Source organism: Rhinatrema bivittatum, chromosome 19 (assembly GCF_901001135.1).
Source record: "Rhinatrema bivittatum chromosome 19, aRhiBiv1.1, whole genome shotgun sequence".
In the NCBI taxonomy this organism is placed as follows: Eukaryota; Metazoa; Chordata; class Amphibia; order Gymnophiona; family Rhinatrematidae; genus Rhinatrema; species Rhinatrema bivittatum.
Window position 1 is genome coordinate 23,453,005 of NC_042633.1, and position 20,692 is coordinate 23,473,696.

The following is a 20,692-nucleotide window of genomic DNA, read 5'->3' on the forward strand; positions in this document are numbered from 1 at the left end:
CGTCACAGAGCGCCGCCCGTCGCCATGGAGACGTTTGTCCCTGTGTGATACGCGCCGCTACAATGTGTGCCCCGGGGCGCGCGCTGCCGCCTGCCTCGCGCTCCAGCTAGTGCTGCAGTGGCCCGCGTGCCGCCCCGCCCCCGCGGCCCCCTACTGCTGCCCGACGTGCCCAGGCCAGCGCTACATCGAGTGCTTCTGTGGTCCCTACCGCTGCCCGACGTGCCCAGCCCAGCGCTACATTGAGTGCTCCTGTGGCCCCTACCGCTGCCCGACGCGACTAGAGCTAGATATCGAGTGCTCGTGTCCTCCCCCCCTCCCCCATTGCATCTAGTGCTCCCGGAGCCCCTGTTGCTATCCGATGAGCTCCGCACTAGATCGTGCTCCTGTGCTCCCCTTCCAGGCGATCACCACGGGCTGATGTGACAGCTCCAGGCCCTGCGCCTCGCCTAATGCTGCTGTGCACCCCTTAGGGCCAGCCCCAAACCTTGCACTACCTCTCGTGCTGCTGTGTCCCTCCCCCAGGGCCCCTGCCACGTGCCAGCCCCAGCCCTTGCACTACCTCTAGTGCTTCTGTGTCCCCTTTCCCTGGGGGCTCTGGCTGTCTTACTGAGAAGGGGGAGCACCCGATCTCGAGCAGACATGCACTGGCAGAAGGCCGCTCCGTGAGTATGACAGACGGGGAGAGAGAATGGAGAGGGCTGGATCATGTCATGGGTTAGGACCCCGGGGGACTCAATTCCTACCATTATAATACAGCCGAAGCTCCCAGGGGTTCAGTCCCTGTCCTTATTATACAAGAGAAGCCCACAGGAACTCCCAGGGGTCAGTCTATGGTCCTTATTATACAGGAGAAGCCCCCCAGGGACTCAAGTCCTGCCCTTATTATACAGCAGGAACTCCCTTGTTATATGGGAGGAACCCCCAGGAATTCAGCTCAGTCCCTGTGCTTGTTATACAGGATGAGCCCCTAGGAGCTTAGTCCCTATCCTTATTGGGTGTGCACTTCATGTCCTTATTATACAGCAGGAGATCCTGGGGGTTGTCTCTGTCCTTATTTTACAGCAGGAACCTCCAGGAGCTTGGTCCCTGCCTTTATTTTAAAACAGGACCCCCTCTGGGAGCTGTCCTTCAACCTGGAATAAAAAAAACTGGCTAAGAGGGGACATGATAAAAGTTTTATAAAGTTGTGAGTGGAGTGGAACGGGTAAATAAAAGTCCCTAACACATGAGGTAGACTAGTGAAAGCCATGGTTTATCCCTGGGACTGAGTAACCAGAATTAGATCTACTTTATGGGATCTGCTCTGGCCACTGTCAGAGGCAGGATACTGGAGTCAGTGAACATGGGTGAGACCCAGCGTGGCTTTCCTTATGCTTTTATTATACAGTAAGAACCCACGGGGGCTCATTCCCTGTCTTTATGATACAGCAGGAGCTCTCAGGGGCCCAGTCCTTAACCTTATTCGAGCAGGAGCTGCACCCTGTCCAGGGATGCAAGGAACTGGTACACTGTGGTCCGCCGATGGTTGAAGCAGGACTACAAATCGCACAGTGCACTCTCCCGTCTCATCTGCCCTCAGCATCAGGGACTGGGAGACTGCTTTGCACCAATTTCGTCTATAAATAAAGAGAGGGGATGGGACTAATCCAGGCAGAGAAAGCTGCTTAAATAGGAGCCAATCTGAAGCTGCGATGAGGGGGGGGGAGGGGTAAGATATTGCTCCAGGCCCTCCTGCAATTCCCTTCACTGCCTCCTGGGCTTAGTGCCCCCCCCCCCCCAAGAGCTCGCCTGCGGGCTGGAGCAGGCGCGGCATCCTTTGATAAAAAACCAAAAAACCCAGTAAAACTAAAGGAAAAGTGATAATAAAATAATGGAGTCGGCATGCATTAGGAAATGAGTCGGTCAGCACTGTTAGGACCGGTCTTTGTTGGAGTATATTGCATGGGGTGATTAGAGAACATCCTCTTAACTCTCTCCTTCTCTGTCACAGAAGGAGCTAACACTGGAAGCTGAGGGACGCCTCAGATTGGAGAGGATGGAGCTGTAAGTAACGCTCGCCCGCCCGCCCTCCACCCCTCCCCCTGCCCCCCATGTCTCCAAGTAATAGACCAGGCTCTCCCTCATCCTCGCCCTCCTGAGACCGAGATTCGGTGAACTGGGGGCCAGTGACGAGCGCGAGTTGGTGTGTGTGGAGGGGGGGTTGACAGTGAATCTTGATTTTGAGAGTAGCCGAGTGAATCGGCCTCTGGTGGGAGATTTGGGGCCGGTCCTGGGTTAGGGTGGTGGGGTGGGTAAGTCCCAGCCTCAGGTGGCAGCGGGGGTTGGGAGAAGGTAAGGGCTGGGTGGGCACCAGCCTGAAGTCTCTGAGCTCAAAGAGGATGAAGTGCAGGGGTGTATTAGGTAAAGCCGATTGCCAGCAACGTAAGGTTTAATCCCCCCCGCCCCATTCTGTGTCCCTGGGAGGGGAATCCACCCCTGTTACTGGACACTCAAGCTGCTTAAACTGACGTGTTTAACCAAAAACTGATAAATAAATTAAAAGACCCCCCTCCCAATACACTTTGATTCCTACCTTAACAATCCCTGCAGGAGCACTCCTGCCCTGCCCCTTTCCATAGCTGAGTAGCGCCCCCCGAGATCCCCCTCCTCAAATGGGGGAGAGGCTGAGTAGCGCCCCCCCGAGATCCCCGTGTCACACACACCCAGCCCCTCCTCTCCCCCCAGACTGAAATGTCTTTCTGCGGATTCCTTGCAGCACGGCCAGTGATGATCTGTTCAGAGTCCGCCAGAAGAAACTGGAAATGCAGGTAGAGGAGAAAGTCCTGGGGGCCGCAAGCCTTGATGACAGATTTGGCCCCTGATGACCTGTCTTGTGTCTGTCTCCTTTTCCCTTTCTCCGTGTCTCACATCCCCCTGGCGTACCGGGCACTTATTCCATCTGTGCGTTCCTCCCCCACCGCAGCGCAGCCTCTTTGAGAAGAAGCAGAGGCGAAGGCGTCAGGAGCTGCTCATGGTGCAGGCGAACCCCGATTCCCGGCTGAACCCCCGACACTCCCGCCGGGCGGAAGACCAGACGCCGCTGGTGGACGCCGGCAGCATTCCCTGCATCTACCAGGGTGAGGAGAAGAGAGAGTCCAGGGCTAGCTTGTGCCATGCGAGTGGACCAGGCCTTTCTCCTGAAAGCTAGGCAATGGTTCACATGGTGGGACTGGGCAGTGCCCGCCTGGGATTGCCCCACCACACGCCTGGAGATTAGAACTACAGATCCCAACCATGCAGACGAAAAACACAATTGAAAAGGAGCACCCTCAGGGGAGCTCAACATTTCTAAAGGTCTTTTACACTGAGTACAAATTTCCAAAAATGCATTTGTGTGCCTGAGGAGGAGGAAGTGTGTGTTTGAGAAGTGGAGCGTGTGTGTGTGTGTGTGTGTGTAGGCAAATCTTTGCCCTTGGACATTCGGGTCCTTTCGTTTTGGTTGCGCACGCAGCTTTCCATCATTGACTGGTTTTCACACGGACGTTTCCGCAGCCTTGGAACAATCCCCGCTTTAGGGTTGGTGTGTGGGAACAGAGACGGTCTCGATGCATCTGGTGCAGCCTGGATCTGGGCCTTGTTTTTTTGAGGCCGCAGAACTTAACAGGGGAATTTTGCCTGACAATGGACAGTTTCACACACATGTTGGAAAAGTTTGCACAAGCAGAAATTGGTGTTGACGGGGGTTTTCCCGGCAAAAACCCAGGATTGAATCAGCCAGCCCTGGCTGACAAGGTGCTATCTAACATGCAATGGTCAACACCATGACATCCATAAAACTTGCCCAATAAAGCAGGTACCCTGCCGGGTTCTCTCCCTACAGGATGCAGTCAGTCGTCACCTCCCATTCCCTCCTCATATTGCTGCTGTGTTTGGGATATTGTCAAGCAAAGGAAGATACTGCGCCCGGTGCTCCAGCCTGTCTCCTAGACCACCACCACTTCCTTGTCACACCTGTATGGTTCAGGGGGGGGGGGGGGGGTTCCACATGCAAATCTGCAACCTTCAGCTGTATCTCTCTCTTCCACCAACCCAGGCATCATTAACCCCTGTCTGGCGGATGTCCCCAAAGAGGTCCCCTCCCTCAGCTCCGAGCTCTGGCCCGACTCGCCGCAGGGAAGTGTGCCACTGGAGCCCACGGCAGAGGAGAAGGCACCGGGCGGCGGGCTCCATAAAGGTACCAGCTTGGGGGGGGGGGGGGGGCAGGCGTGGTGGGAGGGCAGAGGGCAAGGCCTGTCAGAAATGGGATTTGGACCCTTGCAGTTCCAGGCTCTCTTGGCCTGCAGACGTTGACGGGCCTCCATGCACTCCGAGAGCTGGCTTGGTGCCAGAGTCTTTTGTCCTGGCTGGGTTTTTTCCTCCTCTGGCGTGGCTCGCTCCCACCGCTCCCCCCACCTGCCTGCAGGATTCCCCTTTCACAACTTGCTCGGCTCTGACCCGCCTGTACAAAAAGCAGTTGTTTTGTCAGCCTGTACTTTTCCGTCTTCTCCTTGGCAGTCAGACCATAAACTGCTGCTCTCAATTTCCACAAGAGAGAGGGTAGAAAAGGCAGGGGGGGAAGGGGAGGGGAGGAGAGAGGCAAAGGGGATTGGAGAGAGGGGCAGAGAAGAGAAGGGGAATGAGGACCCGGTAGAGGGAGAATGGAGGAAGGGGGGAAGAGGACAGGAAGAGCGGGAAGGTGAGAGCATAAGGATAGGGGAGAAGGGAGAGAGAGCTTCACAAATAGGGAATGAACATGGGGCCGGGCTCTTGGCTTTAGCTGGACGTTGAAAATTGGATGATGGACACATGGACAGAGCCCCCCCCGCGTTACAGGGTGGGGGAAGGAGGGAAAGGCTCTGCTGAGGCGCATGGGGGTGGAGGGGAATGGCCCCTCTACACTTCATCCTCCTGCTTGCTCTGGAGTAGGCAGGGCCGCAGTGACCAATCAGAAGGCAGCCTGCAGAACAGCCCGTCTCCAATTGGCCGCTGTTTCCATTCACAGGCGAGGGATTGAAGCACAGCCTGTGCCTTATTCTTACCCTAATTCAGGTTGAGGTGTAACCGCCATACTTAGATAAAATGCTGCTTCTCTCTCTTTTTCTAATGCGCTCTCCTCCTCATTCCCTGCTCAGAGATTGTAGACATGGAGGAGACCATCCTAGAGGATACGAGACCTCACACCAACCAGCGGGATCTGGCTACAACTAAGACAGAGGACAAGGAAAAGCCCAAATCCGGTCAGAGAGAAGTCCTGTTAAAGTTACACCCTAAGCTCTGGCAGACGGAGCTGGCGTTGGGGCTCTCCATCACAAGGAACACAAAGAATTCACTTTTTCTTTCTAGAGGCAGCATGGGGGATCAGGATTAAAGATCTCCTTTACACCCTGCATACTCTGATCCCAGCCCAAAGAAAGGCAGGTCTTCTTCATGCACTGATCTCAGCCTGAGGACAAGGCAGGTCTCCTTCACACACACTGATCTCATCCTGAGGAAAAAGCAGGTCTCCTTCACACACTCCTCCCAGCCCTGAGGAAGAGGCAGGTCTCCTTTACACACACTGATCCCAGCCCAAGGAAAGGCAGGTCTCCTTCACACACTGATCCCAGCCTGAGGACAAGGCAGGTCTCCTTCACGCACTGATCTCAGCCTGAAGACGAGGCAGGTCTCCTTCACACACTCCTCCCAGCCCTGAGGAAGAGGCAGGTCTCCTTTACACACACTGATCCCAGCCCAAGGAAAGGCAGGTCTCCTTCACACACTGATCCCAGCCTTAGGACAAGGCAGGTCTCCTTCACACACACTGATCCCACCCAGCCCTGAGGACAAGGCAGGTCTCCTTTACACACACTGATCCCAGCCCAAGGAAAGGCAGGTCTCCTTCACACACTGATCTCAGCCTGAGGACACAGGGAGGTCTCCTTCACACACACTGATCCCAGCCTTAGGAAAGAGCAGGTCTCCTTCACACACACTGATCTCATCCTGAGGAAAAAGCAGGTCTCCTTCACACACTCCTCCCAGCCCTGAGGAAGAGGCAGGTCTCCTTTACACACACTGATCCCAGCCCAAGGAAAGGCAGGTCTCCTTCACACACTGATCCCAGCCTGAGGACAAGGCAGGTCTCCTTCACGCACTGATCTCAGCCTGAAGACGAGGCAGGTCTCCTTCACACACTCCTCCCAGCCCTGAGGAAGAGGCAGGTCTCCTTTACACACACTGATCCCAGCCCAAGGAAAGGCAGGTCTCCTTCACACACTGATCCCAGCCTTAGGAAAGAGCAGGTCTCCTTTACACACTGATCCCAGTCCTGAGGAAAGAGCAGGTCTCCTTTACACACTGATCCCAGTCCTGAGGAAAGAGCAGGTCTCCTTTACCCACTGATCCCAGCTCCGAGGAAAAGACAAGTCACCTTCACACACACTGATCCCAGCCTGAGTAAAGAGCAGGTCTCCTTTACCCACACTGATCCCAACCCGGTTCTCCTTTCTGTATTTTCTAAAGAGATGCCACGCTATGGGGATAAAAGGGAGAGTGTACAGCAGATCCAGTCACAGCTGGTCAGTCGACCCAGGCCGCAGGATTAAGTGTTCGTGGGTTTAAATTTAATGGGAAATGCCAGCCACGGTACACAGTGTTCTTCCTCAAACCAGCAGGACTGGGCTCGCGCCTTAGCCTAGTAAACATTTACTGCTTTATTGTCTCTCCATGGTTATCCTCTGGTTAAAAAATAATTGCCAGTAAGACACCCTCGGCATGGATCCATTCCGTCCATGGGATTTGGTGTCTTGTCTGCTGCACCCTTTAGGAGGGTAATAAAGGCCTCCCGGGTGGGGCAGTTCGCACTCTTAATGCCCTGGTGGGGAGGGCTCTTCACTCAGAGCTTTTTGGCTCCTTCTGCTGGGGGGGCACCAACAGCCAGGAACCACTTGCTCTTTTGGTCATTATTACATGGAACTGCGCTGTTTCTACGGACTAGATAATGAAGAAATACAGAATCTCACTATCTGTTGTGCATTTCTGTTTCTTTCTCCCCCCCCCCCCCCCCCGTCCTATTGGCTTTCCTCTCCAGCCCCTGAAAGTTCGGACATCAAAGATGCCAGGATCAAAGTGGCATCGAGATCCCGCAGGGCAGGCGTAAACACTGTTCGTCCGAGAACCTGCGTGGATGACGCAGAGAGGCAGGAGCAGCACGAGCAGCAAGGTGGGCATGAGGGAGCTGCCGCGACAGCCAGGCTTCTGGGCAGAATTGCAGCCTGCACAGCAGATCGGGGGGCACTCGGTCCTTCTTGAAATTGAGTACGGGCTGGAATGAGGGCAGGGGGGGGGGGGGGGGGGGGAAATGTAACCACCTTCCAGCAGTGAGAAATTCCTCCGAGGAACGTGCTGCCATCTTTTACCTTCCAGGCCCCGACTTGGAGCCTGCCGTCTTGTCAGATGAGGTCCAAGAGATGACCAAAGATGATCCCCTTGTATCCCAGAAGAAGGAAAGGGAGGAAGAGGATGCCGAACCTGCCGGGGATTGCCTGGCGCCTTCGTCTCCCATGAAGAGAAGGCACGAGAGGAAAGAGAAGGCAGCCAGAAAAGGTGAGGACAGTGTGTGCTCGTGGAAGATCTTGGATGCACAACAACATAGCATCTGCAGATATTCCCACTTGCAGCCCACCCATTACACGCTTTAGACATGTATAGGATGCCTGCATTCATATGAACGGCAGCATTGGGGAGAGAAGATCTCATTTAAAAATGCTTTAAAAAATGTTTGTTTCATCATAACAACTTGTTGACTGTTTAGGCTGAGGGACCCCTTTCTCTGAAAACCCACAATTAATAGCTGAGATTGATCAAAGCAGAGCTGGATGTTTGTGGCTGGGCAAGGAGGTGGGGATCAGAAGTTGCAATGTTGATGACATCACAGTCCCTACCTTCAGGCCAGTAATGATGTCATCAGTGTGCATCAATTTCTTTCTGGCTTGGGGGCTGGTTTACGGTAAGGTGTAAGATCTTGGGGGTTAGCGTGCCCCCAGTCTTCGTTCCTGTTGTCCTGCTCGCTAACAGTGCTCACTAACAGTGTCTTGTTCCCCCCCCCCCCCCCCTTCCCGCCAAGTCATGCTGTGGGATGAGGCTGTCCGGGCCCCACTGATTGACACAGAGGAGCTGTGCATGGACCTGCCTCCAGACGAAGCTCTGCAAGCCACAGGTAGACTAGGCTAAGGTCAGCACTAATACCAAGCCATAGCCATGCTAATGCCAGACCAAGATCAGGTCAAGGCTCCACTAACAGCAGGTCAAAATCAAGCTAGGGCTGTACTAACACCCAGGCCGAGATCAGGCCAAAACAATGATTGTGTAACACAAGGCCAAGATTATGCTAAAACCAGGCTAATATCAGGTCACGCACAAGGCCTTCTCAATTGGTGGAGGGGTCACATGATGACCAGTGGTGGATGATGGTTTGTTTCTTCCTAATGGCCGGCCCCCTTCACCACATGCGCACTCCCTGATTCTATTTGGAGCAACAATGTATGTGTGGGAGCCAGGAGCGGCCTTTTCGTTTCCCACCCGGAATCGGTGTGAAATGCCGAGTGGCGCCGAGCCGACACCAAGAATGTATCTCTAACATTCCTATTACCCAGAAAGGGGAAGCGACAAGAGTCAAAGTGAGGAGGAAGAGGAGGAGGAGGAGGAGGGAGAGCAAAGAGAGGAAGCTGCCAAAGATGACCCGGAAGACGACGGCGAGTACGCTAGGTCTTCCTCTGCCTCCAACAAGGTAAGGTGTAACAACGTCTAGCTGCTGTAGGCCAAGTTGCACTAGCCAAGCTCTCCTGAATGGACGCATCATGGTAGACTGGAGTCCTGCTAGTGCCTTCAGAGCATACTAGCAGTCAATAATGTGAGGTCCCCTTCAAAGGTCCAGCAGCCCTGAAGCACTGCCCCCCCATGTCCAAGAAGCTGACTTTTCAAACGCGATGAGCTCCATCAGCCCCCCCACCCCCCTTCCTCCGTTGTATCCCAGTATCTCACCCACCTCCATTTCTTGTGCTCAGGAAGACGACTCCCAGCCCATGGTCTCCTTGGATACCGGTGACCTAGAAGAGTTTGCCTTCCGCCCTGCACCGCAGGGCAAGACCCTGCAGTGCCGCATCACCAGGGACAGGAAGGGCGTGGACAAAGGGATCTTCCCCACTTACTACCTGCAGCTGGAGAGAGATGACGGCAGGAGGGTTAGTGACCACTCTTCCTTTGGGGCTGGTGGTTCTGTTATGGGGGTGGCAGCTTCTTGCTGCTGCCTTTTTGGCTTCCAGCTCCATCAGAATCTCCCAGAGATTTCTCCGCCCCCTAACTCATGTAGCCCAGTCATCACAGCGATAGTCCTCCGTCAGGAGCCATGCACCTTCTGAGTCCAACCACTGGGTGTCGCTGGACCCCTTCCCTCACTGCCTCTTGAACCACCGGCTCGGCCTTAGGAGGGCTTCTTCCGTTCCAAGTCTGGGAAGGGAACCGCTGACCGTTTGCTCTTATTTGACAGCTTTTCCTAATGGCTGGGAGGAAGAGGAAGAAAAGCAAGACATCCAATTATCTGATCTCTGTGGATCCAACGGACCTCTCCCGAGGCGGGACCAGTTTCATTGGAAAAGTGCGGTGTGTTCAACGATCCATGCATGACTGCATCTCTCTCTCCAATCATCTGTTACATCACCAAGCCCTCCATTCATGTCAATCTCCACCATCCATCTCCATTCACTCGTTCATTCCTCCATCCCTTCATCCATCCATCTTCTATGCATCTATCCATTACTCTATCACTCCCTTCAGTCATCCAGGCTCCTTACCCTTTCTCAATCTCTTGTCCATCCAATCTCTCTACTCATCCGTTTCTTCCATCCATCAATCTAAGTCTCAGAACTGACCCATTTCGGTATCTCTCCTTCCATCTGTCTTCATTCATCCATCCATTCTTCTGCTACCCTCAGTAGTAGTCAGAGAACAAGAAGGGCAGCAGGACTTTAAGCCGTCTCTCTCTTTTGTACTTTCAGATCGAATATGTTAGGCACCAGGTTCACAGTGTTTGATAACGGGGTAAACCCAGACACCAAGCCCTTTGTACAAGAGCGAGAATCTCTCCGGCAGGAGCTGGTGGCTGTGTGCTATGTGAGTAAGGAACCCGACTCTCCGGAGTGGAAACAGTCTCTCCTCTTGAAATCATCTGATCTTCTCTCCTTTCTTCTGTGTCTTGTCTACCACAGGAAACCAATGTTTTGGGTTTCAGGCCTCGAAAAATGACCATCATCATTCCCAGCATGAACACGGAGAATGAGCGGGTCAGCATCCGGCCCAGAAACGTGAGTGCGGGAGGGGGGCATGGCCGCCGTGTCAAGGATTGGTGTGTGCTGGAGGAAGTTCACGTGTGTGGCTGTGCAATTCTTGCCTCTTCTCTGCCTCCTGCAGGAGCATGAGACCTTACTGGCCCGGTACCAGAACCAGAACATGGAAAACATCATTGAGCTCCAGAACAAGACACCATCCTGGAACGATGAGACGCAGAGCTACGTCCTCAACTTCCACGGGAGGGTCACCCTGGCCTCTGTAAAGAACTTCCAGATCATTCGCGCCGACGACCGTGAGCACCCCTAGATAGGAAAAGGGGATCTAGAGAAACCCATCCAAGTGTGGCTGCCCCACCTTGCACACGACAGAGCCTTTTCAGGAATATTGAGTTGCCGATAGAGGAGAGGGCAGTAGAAGGGGGAGGGAGGAATAGGATGGCAGGCGTGGCCTTAGGGTGAGTGAGCAACTCACCCCTGCCGTATTTTTGCACACAGTAATATTAATCTCTCTCTTCTTCCCTGCTAACCCCTCCGCCACTCTCCCCAACCAGCGGAATACATCGTGATGCAGTTTGGACGCGTGACAGAGGACGTCTTCACCATGGACTATAGCTACCCGCTCTGTGCCCTGCAGGCCTTCGCCGTCTGCCTCTCCAGCTTCGATGGGAAGCTGGCGTGTGAATAACAGGTCTGGTGGGGAACGAGGGGTGAGTGACTGGGGTATGGAGAAAAGGGTTAAAAAGCTGCCTTGGCAGGCCAAGGTGCAGCCACGGAGACAGTACAGACCTGGGCCCTTGTGTTTGCCCAGCAATTCACCACCAAGTGCTTCTTCTTGCACTTCTGATCCCAGCCACAAGTTATCTGGTATTCAGGCTCCTTGGGTCCTTCTGGAAGGAGGTGTTTTAACAGAATTTGGCAGGGTCTTCTGGGAATCTTGTGTCTCAGAGGGGGACAAGAGTAGGGTTATTAATGAATGAATGAGTGAATGTATTTATCGCCCAACAGAATAGATCTTCCTAAGCGATTTACAACATAAATTCAAGGCATGAATAACAATAAAATTACAAAAATAAAATTAAAATACACAAAAGCACAGTCAGAGCCCTCATTCGGGCAGATAGATCGCTTTCTCTTTTTTTTTTGCTGTTTTAGGGATGACCTGGCTTCTCTTCCACTTATAGGACAAGGATTGCACAATTCCCACCTCGGCTCCAGCGCAAAACCAGCTTGTTCCAGATAGAAGTAGAGTCGCCCCCCACCAGCCCCCAAATCTGCCCTGGTTATATATTCAGTGAGGTTGCTAAATCCTACCTACGGATTACCCAGATCAAATCTACTCTGACTTGTAAATAGTTACTTATTTTCATCTGCCTCACTTTCCCTTGATCTGTAAATTATTGCAGAAATAAAAAATGTAAAAAAAAAATCCATTCTGAGTAAAAGTTCTGTTATTGTATTCAGGAGTACGGCCAAAGGATCTGATGCTCCTCTCTTAGTCTTTCAGAAAACCATTAGCAGCGGGTTTTTAATGTGGTAGCCACAGCAGCCGCTCTATCAGATGGCCGCAGGTTGCCCAAGGCATGAGGGTTCTGCTTAGGAAAGGGCGGGAACTACAAGTCCCAGCATGCAGTGGGGGGGCCCGAAAAGCCATTGAAGAATTGTGCACGCTTGGAGCCGCTTCCCTGCATCGCCGCGCACACGTGTTCCGGGCAGCGTGGGCATCCGTGGAAAAGAACAGACGGGCCCCCAGCAGTCAGCACCCTGGAAGCTGGCCAGTGAACTTTGGCTCCTCTGCCTGCGGCCACCCGGTGGTATATAGAGCGGAGGGAAGCCGGTCTGCCTGATCTCTCCCCTCCGGCTCCGCCATGGCTACCAGATGGGGCATCTGCTCCGTGGGCAAGATCAGCCACGACTTCCTGGTGGCTCTGAAGACCTTGCCAGCACAGGATCACCAGGTAAGTGGAAAGGCGCCGATACCCTGGAGACTGTTACAAATGTTTCTACAAAGCCTGCAGCGGTCCTGGGCTTCAGCAGGACCGAGCTGAGCAGCGTAGCGGAAGTGCAGCCAGCAAGCTGCAGTACCCTGGCTCAAGTAACCCTTTCACTGCTGACTCTTAAGACTAGTTCATAAACTTTGCAAACAGCACCCCCCATAGGTGGCCGCACACTCACTGGCTGCCATTGATCCACTCTGTGACATGAGAAGTGACCCCCACGCACCATCCCCTATTATAGGAGAACGGTGTAATTTAGGGCAACAGATGTCTCCAAAAGCCACAATCAATGCCTGCCTCCTGCTGAGCAGGAGGTTGGCTGAATGACCAACCTCTCCCTCCTACCCCCTCCCCCCCCACTTAAAAAAAATCTTCTTTGTCCCTCCGTCTCCAGGCCGTGGCGGTGGCAGCTCGTGACCTCAGCCGTGCCCGGGAGTTCGCCAAGCGTCACTGCATCCCGCGAGCGTTCGGGTCCTATGAGGAACTGGCCAAGGACCCCAACATTGGTGAGGCTCCTGCTGTGCACCGACAGTGATATGCAAACACAAGCTGCAGACACTTCAGTCTGCATATCTGTGCTGCTGCAGCATGGCAAACACGAAAGGGCCGGGGAATTCTAAGGAAAAATGGTTATAGCACTACTAGATGTACACAGCACTGTACAATGGTGTTGGTTAAATCCCTGCCCCAAAGAGCTTACAATCAGGCCGATACAGTACAGTGCGCTCCAACGGAGCGCACTGTTAACCCTCTATTGGACGCGCGTTTTCGACATTCAACGCGCTAGCGTTACCCCTTATTCAGTAAGGGGCGGAAAACGCGCATCCAACCCCACTGAACCTAATAGCGCCAGCATCATGCAAATGCATGTTGATGACCCTATTAGGTATTCCCGCGCAATTCAGAAAACAAAATGTGCTGCCAAGCCGCACATTTTGCTTTTAGAAATTAGCGCCTACCCAAAGGTAGACGCTAATTTCTTCGGGCACCGGGAAAGTGCACAGAAAAGCAGTAAAAACTGCTTTTCTGTGCACCCTCCGACTTAATATCATAGCGATATTAAGTCGGAGGTCCCGAAAGTTACCAAAAGTAAAAAAAAAAAAATTTGATGTCGGCCCGTGGCTCGAAAACTGGATGGTCAATTTTGCTGGCGTCCGGTTTCCGAACCTGTGGCTGTCAGCGGGCTCGAGAACCGATGCTGGCAAAATTGAGCGTCGGCTGTCAAACCCGCTGACAGCCGCCGCTCCTTTTGCCTGTTTTTACCGCCGGGCCTAATTTGCATAGTGAATCGCGCGCACAGGAGAGTGGGCGTTCGCCCGCTCTCCCGCGGACTTTACTGTTTCGGCCCGAATGTGAGAACCAGAGACCGGGGGAGGCAAAGGGAATGGCCCAAGCTCATGAAGAGTGGGATTTGAAACTGGTTCCATTGGGCCCTTCCTCCAGATTCCACCGCCCTCTCTATAAAGAATATATATATATATATGTAACAGTAATCATGGCAGAAAAAGACCAAATGGTCCAGCCAGTCTGCCCCACAAGCTTCCCTAGGTAGCAACTGCCACTCCGTGCAGGCTACCCCCATGTTTCTTTTAAGGGTAGTAACTACCACTTTGTGCCGCTATCCCAAGCTTTATGATAACCCATACAAATTTCAGCTAGCACCATTTATACTGGGTGAGGAGCTTTCTTGACAATTCAGACAGTGCTGCTTGTCGTGCTTTGCTTATGGGCTTGGCCGTAGACGCAGTCCTGTGCTTTTTCCCTGCGTCTCAGTATCCCAGACCGTAGAAGTCTGGGCCCTCTTGGTTATTGTCTGAATCCAATTCCCCTTTTCCACCCTGCCGTCGAAGCAGGGAGCAGCGTTGCAGTTGCATTAAGTATTAAAAGCATCAGGGCTTATTGGTTAAGGGTAGTAATCTCCATGCCTTCTGCTAGGGATAGTAACTGTCGCACCAGCAAGTTTTTCTTCATTTCTGGCCTCTAAGTCTTTAGAGATCCACAGTGTTTATCCCAAGCCCCTTTGAATTCTTTTTCGTCAACAGTGTTGAAAGGATTTGGCCCGTTACAACAGACATTGGCAGGCCTACTCCCAGTGAATGCTTTAAGCTGTCCGTTTTCACCCCAGAAGCAGGCGTTCTATGTATGACTTTTACGAGGCTTGTGCTTAGGGTGGGCAGCAAGGGTCAGGTCACTGGTTGGGGTTTCACTGCTGTCATCTGCAAGAACGTGCCAGTCTGTAGATGCAGGTACAGGTTAAACCAGGCCTGGCACGTCCCAACCATCCCCAGTGACATGGAGCTTGCCAGTAGCCCCGAACCGAGACTGATGCGGCTGCTGGTCGTGCCTCCTCTCTTCCCCACTGCAGACATCGTGTACGTGGGGGCCCTGCACACCCAGCACCGGGACGTGGCGCTGCTCTTCCTGCGGGCGCGGAAGAACGTGCTGTGTGAGAAGCCGCTGGCCATGAACCCCACGGAGGTGAAAGAGCTGGTCGCCGCGGCCAGGAAGAACAACGTGTTCCTCATGGAGGTAAGTCTCCCCAGCTTCACCTTCTCGCTGACCTAGACAGGGAGACCTACGAGAGAAGAAAACTTCTGTATCTGGGTCTCTACCAAGTTCTAGGGTGCTTGGTAGAAGATCTCTTGGCCTTTCCCGTCTAAAACCCTATACCACTGTAATACCTCATTAGGTATGTCCTCTCTTGCTGTTGCTAATCTGGTTCCACTTTCACGCCTGTAGGGCCTCCCGCCATGCTTCTTCCCCTATCTCAAAGCAGGGTAGACATTCAGGAAAGTGGGGCAAAGCTCGACGAATGGTCTGGCAGCTAAGATTTAATGCTAAAAAAAAAAAAATGTAGTCAGGCATTTGGGCTACAAAAACCCAAGGGAGCCGCGCTGTATAAAGAATGAAGAACGACAGCGATGTTTTAATACCTCCAAGGTATGAATGTACAGCTGGTGAGCCTCTCACCGGAAAGGAGGCTCAGGAATGAGGGGGTCATGGGATGAGGCTGAAAAGGGGTAGACTCAGGACTAATCTAAGTAAACATTTCTTTATAGAGAGGGTGGTGGGTGCATGAAATAGCCTTCTCGTGCAAGTGGTGGAGACAGAACAATATCTAAAGTCAGGACAACATGGGACAAGCCCCGGGGGATTTCTGAGGGAGTGGTAGGAATTCTAGAGCTGAGCAGTTGGATGGGCAGACGAGCTCGGCCTTTTGGTCTTTTTCTGCCATCAGGTTTCTCTGTTCTTTTGAACCTTCCGTGGGGTCAGCATATCGCATTCGCTCTTGATTTGGCCGCCCATTCTTACCTGCAGGGCCTCTGGACACGCTTCTTTCCCGTCTCTGAGCAGATCCGAGCTCTGCTTTCACAGAAGACCATGGGAGAGGTGAAGATGATGAGAGCGGAGTTTGGTAACAACATCCAACATGTGCCACGCCTTGTGGAAAAGGAGCTAGGGGGAGGAGCTCTCCTGGACATCGGCTGCTATTGCATCCAGTTTGCCTGCATGGTGTTTGGGGGACAAAAGCCAGAGACTATCACAGCCACTGGCTTCCAGTACGAGACAGGTGAGTAATGAGGGCATGCAAAGGGGATGGACGTGGAGAGCTGAGCCATCAGAGATCAGGATTGAAGGCAGAAATGGGGACCAACAAGCTGGTAGCAACTCACACGGAAGGCCTCTCTTCTAATTACACAACCTTTTCCCCCCCAGGAGTGGAAGAAACGGTCACAATTGTCCTCCAGTACTCTGGCAAGCGCCAGGCAATTATCACCAACTCCATCATGGTGCCACTGCCCAACCAGGCCGCAATCTGCTGCACGGAGGGGATCATTCAGGTACTCCTGAGGGCAGGGATCCTGTGCCGAGTGATGTTCTGGTGCTTCTGGGTCAAGTGAAGGTCTTCCAGGAGCAGGCTAGTCAGTTTGTGCCTTTCACCCCTGTGGCTTAATCTAGATGACTGGCTGTGGTCTCCCTCCCCATCCCCTCTTTCATGATTCCAGTTGACCTCCTGAAGTCACATACTACTCAACTTGAGTCCAGGTGAACCCTCAGTGATGGTCTTTTCCAGCTCTGTAGTTTAGAGGACTTTTTCAACGATTGTAGACGTATGGCTGATCTCCTGAGTTCCCTTCGCCTCCAGCCGCTTCTAGGATTCTCTCTTACTTCTGTTGGTCCTATTTAGCCAGGTGTGGATTAGGTATGATCCTTTACCCCAGCGAAACTAGTTTCTAGGTCATCACCCAGCTGTAAATAGCAAGTAAAGTCCTTAACAGCACTAGAACTAGTTAAGCTACAAATTACATCCACCATTGACTCAACGAGTCACACAGTAGCACATATTGCAGTAATTTCTAGCACAAGCCGAGCCTTCTCTTTTACATCCTCATGGCTGGGTTCATCCTCTGCCATGTCTTACTTAGGTTCCTGGCTTCATGTGGTGTCCAACCTCGCTCGTTGTCAATGGGAAGGTGACAGAATATCCCTTGCCCCCTACCACTGAGACAATGAACTTCACCAACAGCACCGGGCTCAGCTACGAAGCAGAGCACGTCCGCCAGTGCCTGCTGAAAGGTGAGCATTCAACATTTTTTTTTAATAGGTACCGGGCCAAGGAAACCAGTTGTCCAACTTCTGGTAAAAAAAAAAAAAAAACAACCCAAAAACTTAGTTGAAGTCAACACGTAGACCATGGACCCATCCAGTCTGCCTGGTTGTCCCTACCCTAACCCACTGTAGTTCACAAGCTCAATCCCCTGCAGGGATTTGTTATAATGGAGGCAGTCCCTGTGCAGGCTTCCCTTATTTACGCCTAGATGCTACCCTCTTCAGTGGCGGAAACTTCATTATTTACCTCTCCAAAGCCAAGGTAAGTTACAATGCGATATAAAGGAAACTTGGTTCTTACCTGCTAATTTTCATTCCTGTAATACCACAGCTCAGTCCAGACCAGTGGGGTTATTCATTCCTCCCAGCAGATAGAGACAGAACAAAACGTTGAGGCACTGCTTCTTAACTGAGAGTAGCACCTGCAGGACCTCAGTATTGACCTGTACCCAAGCCAAGATACTTTAGAAATCCCTTCACACAGACACACCCCTAAACCGGGCAAGAAACCGAAAAGACCCGCATGCAGGACACTCTCCCCAAAGGACGGCTCATCCTGCTCCCTGACATGCAGATGATAATGCCTGGTAAAGGTATGACCTGAGGACCACACTGCTGCCCTACAAATCTCCTGTGGCGACAGCAGTTGACACTCAGCCCAGGCAGCAGCCTGGGCCCCAGTGGAATGCGCCCACAAACCAACAGGAATTTGTCGTCCCTTACAACAAGCCGAATAAATGCCAATGAGATATGATAGCGTTAAGAGGCTTTGTCCCCTTTCTTCAGTCCACTACAGAGGACAAACAGATGATCTGAGAGACGAAAAGCATTAGTAACCTCCAAGTACCGAAGTAGCATCCGCTGCACATCCAGAAGATGTAATTCTCTATCCAGAGGATAATATTTTGACCACTGTGGAAACCCCAGAAGATCTACAGTTTAACATGAAAGGCAGACACCACCTTAGGAACAAAGAAAGGCACTGTTCTCAATGAGATTCCATTCCCAGAAATCCACAAAAATGGATCCCTACCTGACAGAGCCTGGAGTTCTGAAATCCTTAGAGCTAAACAAAAAGTTACCAAAAAGACTGCTTTCAGAGACAAATCCTTCAGGCTAGCCCTTCTCAAGGGTTCAAAGGGGGATCCATGGAGAACTAGGTTGAGACTCCAATCCGGGCAGATCTTTCGCACCGGAGGACGTAACAGCTTAGCCCCTGTGAGAAACCTCACCACATCTGGATGAACAGACAGAGTCCTACCCTGAAACCTGCCTCCTAGCACGCCCAAGGCAGCCACCTGCACACAAAGCGAGTTGTAAGCCAAACCCTTGGACAACCCCTGCTGCAGGAAATCCAGCACCTGTGACACCTCCACAGCCAGAGGATCTAGACAACGCTGAGGACAACAAACTTCAAACAGTTTCCAGACCCTAATAAATGCCATAGAGGTCGCCGGTCTTCTGGCTTGAAGAGTGGAGAGGACCTGTTCAGAGTAACCCTTCAATCAAACTCTCTGCCTCTCAAAAGCCAAGCCGCGAGACAAAAGCGAACCTCCCGATCCGAAAATAGGGGACCCTGACGCAACAGGTGTGGAAGATGTCAGACTAGAAAACCTGCCACCGTAAGTCACACCAAATCTGCGAACCACGATTTCCACAGCCACTAGAACCACTGTCCCGAGATGTGATTCTCTGCGCCTGAGGACCCGACCTATGAGGGGCCAAGGAGGAAAGATGTACAGAAGAATTCCCGTCAGCCAAGGGCACACCAGAGCATTGAAGCCCACCGAACAGAGTTCCTTTCGGCGACTGAAGAATCTGTCTTGGAGTTGAGCTGCATCGCCATAAGATCCAATTGGGGAGTGCCCCACGTCGCACAGCTCCGGGAACAACTCTCACTCTCCAGGATCCAATTGCTGCCTGCTGAGGAAGTCCTCCTGCACATAGTCTACTCCCACTACGTGTGATGCTGCTAGGCCTTCAAGATGATGCTCCACCCAAGCAAATAATCTCCGGGCCTCCAATGCCACCCTAGTCTCCAAGCAATTGATGGACCAGAACTTCTCCAGTCACTACAGACCTTGTGCTGACCGGTGCAAGCATATCGTTCCCCAGACAGAAAGGCTTGTGTCCGTGGAGACCACGACACAGTCCGGAGCCTTTATATCCATCCCCTTCTCTACACTGGGATGAGACAGCCAGCAGGAGAGACTGGACCTAGACTCCTGAAGCAGAGGCAAGATGAAACACCTCCGAGCAGGGACTCCACCTGGACAAAGCACGTGTTTTCTGACTGCATCTGCTGGAAGGGATGAATAACCCACTGGTCTGGACTGATATGGGTATGTTCAGGAATTGGCATTTCCCTAGTGCAGAGGACGAAACGCCTTGCCCGATGGCACAAGGTGCTTCATTGGGAGAAGCAGGATTTGAATCTGTTTCCCCAGGCCTGTGATCTAACCCCAAGGCTACTCTTCCAGCTGTGAACTATTCAAGGGCATGGGCATCCAAGCAGCCCATCACTATCACATGCCAACCCTTTGATGGCCATTACTCACACGTGTTACCTCCCACTGTAATCTAATATTGCCCCCCCCCTAAAGGCAGAGCTTTCATACACAACAGGAACAATGCAAAGCATCTCCCTTTTCCACGGTAGAACCCACAAGCACACCAGAATGGGGGGGGGGGGGGGGTGAGGGATCCCTCCCCCATCGTAAGGACCCAAGTTTAGACAAATCATTAATTTAAAAAAAAAAAAAAGCTTAACACCTTCTTAAAGCCTAACATCAAGAATGGGGCCCATTTGCAGTCTAGGTATGATCTTGGCTGCCTATTATGCTGGGCAATGCTTTTACATGAATCTGTCACAGCTGCCTCTCACCTCTCTCTTGTTTACCCACAGGCCTAAAGGAAAGTCCCATCATGAGCTTGGCAGACAGTGAACTGGTGGCTTATATCATAGATGAGGCCCGCCAACAGCTTGGCGTCACTCCGTGAGGGAAAGGCGCTTCAGAATCGCCACTCCAAGCCCCATACCTGTGGTGCTCTTGAAATTTTTCCTTTACTGCAAATTTTCTAGCCTAAGCATGCAGCTGCTTTTTTTTTTCTGAACTCCAAATGCACAGGTGGTCTAATATGTACAAAAGCTGAATAGCCACACTCCCATCAAACCATGTAAAATTGCTTTGAGTCTTAACCCACCTCACCTATTTGTAGAATAAAGGTTGCATTTAACACATGGCATCTGTTCCGAGACCACTGCTTTTCAATATATTTATAGATGAGCCACAAACAGGAATGAGTAAGATCAATTTACCACTGACACAAAACTCACAATGGGATTGTGAGAAATTGCAAGAGGACTTTGCAAAACTGGGAGAATAGGCATGCAAATGACATTTAATGTGGGCAAGTTCAAAGTGATGCATTGGGGGAAGTAGAACAAGTTATATTTACACAGTGCAAGGTTAAACAGTAGGAATCACATTTTGCAAGAGGATCTAGACGTTAACATCGGCCCAATGCGCAGCCACCACCCAGACAGCAACTAGAATGCCAGGAATTCTTAGGATAGGAATAGAGAATAAAATCGATCATAATGCCTTTGTATCACTGCATAGTGCACCCACACCTTGAGGACTGTGGGCAGTTCAAGTACCTCTCCAAAAAGATATAGCAGAATTAAGATACAGAGGACAACCAAAATCATGAAGAGGATGGGATGATTCCCCATCAGAAGAA

The 20,692-nt window shown here is 52.1% G+C and overlaps 2 protein-coding genes across 9 annotated transcripts; both read left to right on the forward strand.

The window, feature by feature from the left end:
• Positions 1–47: 47 nt before the first annotated feature.
• LOC115081214 (tubby-related protein 3-like) lies at positions 48–11,851 on the forward strand. Of its 8 annotated transcripts, none has more exons than XM_029585744.1 (17): positions 48–662; positions 1,991–2,043; positions 2,756–2,807; positions 2,963–3,116; positions 4,073–4,213; positions 5,151–5,255; positions 7,088–7,219; positions 7,423–7,602; positions 8,123–8,215; positions 8,652–8,785; positions 9,063–9,239; positions 9,545–9,657; positions 10,053–10,167; positions 10,263–10,358; positions 10,465–10,636; positions 10,895–11,050; positions 11,496–11,851. In XM_029585744.1, the coding sequence occupies exons 2-16, from the start codon at positions 2,036–2,038 to the stop codon at positions 11,026–11,028; spliced, it is 1,806 nt and encodes a 601-aa protein (XP_029441604.1). In that variant the 5' UTR covers positions 48–662; positions 1,991–2,035; the 3' UTR covers positions 11,029–11,050; positions 11,496–11,851. The 8 variants fall into 8 exon arrangements, with proteins under 8 accessions (XP_029441604.1, XP_029441603.1, XP_029441605.1 ...); XM_029585743.1 differs by having other exon boundaries at positions 11,525–11,851; XM_029585745.1 differs by having other exon boundaries at positions 10,895–11,031.
• Positions 11,852–12,065: 214 nt separating this feature from the next.
• DHDH (dihydrodiol dehydrogenase) lies at positions 12,066–20,192 on the forward strand. Its single transcript, XM_029585753.1, has 7 exons — positions 12,066–12,298; positions 12,732–12,843; positions 14,703–14,866; positions 15,656–15,908; positions 16,055–16,179; positions 16,765–16,915; positions 19,854–20,192. The coding sequence occupies exons 1-7, from the start codon at positions 12,209–12,211 to the stop codon at positions 19,946–19,948; spliced, it is 990 nt and encodes a 329-aa protein (XP_029441613.1). The 5' UTR covers positions 12,066–12,208; the 3' UTR covers positions 19,949–20,192.
• The last annotated feature ends 500 nt before the right edge of the window (positions 20,193–20,692 follow it).

Excerpts from the sequence above, each read along its gene's own strand:
- LOC115081214 (XM_029585744.1), top strand. Across the intron at positions 9,240-9,544 it reads AGAGAGATGACGGCAGGAGG|CTTTTCCTAATGGCTGGGAG; the intron begins GTTAGTGACCAC and ends CTTATTTGACAG. Across the intron at positions 10,637-10,894 it reads GATCATTCGCGCCGACGACC|CGGAATACATCGTGATGCAG; the intron begins GTGAGCACCCCT and ends CTCCCCAACCAG.
- DHDH (XM_029585753.1), top strand. The coding sequence starts at position 12,209 with ATGGCTACCAGATGGGGCATCTGCTCCGTGGGCAAGATCAGCCACGAC. Across the intron at positions 12,844-14,702 it reads GGCCAAGGACCCCAACATTG|ACATCGTGTACGTGGGGGCC; the intron begins GTGAGGCTCCTG and ends TCCCCACTGCAG. Across the intron at positions 14,867-15,655 it reads ACAACGTGTTCCTCATGGAG|GGCCTCTGGACACGCTTCTT; the intron begins GTAAGTCTCCCC and ends TCTTACCTGCAG.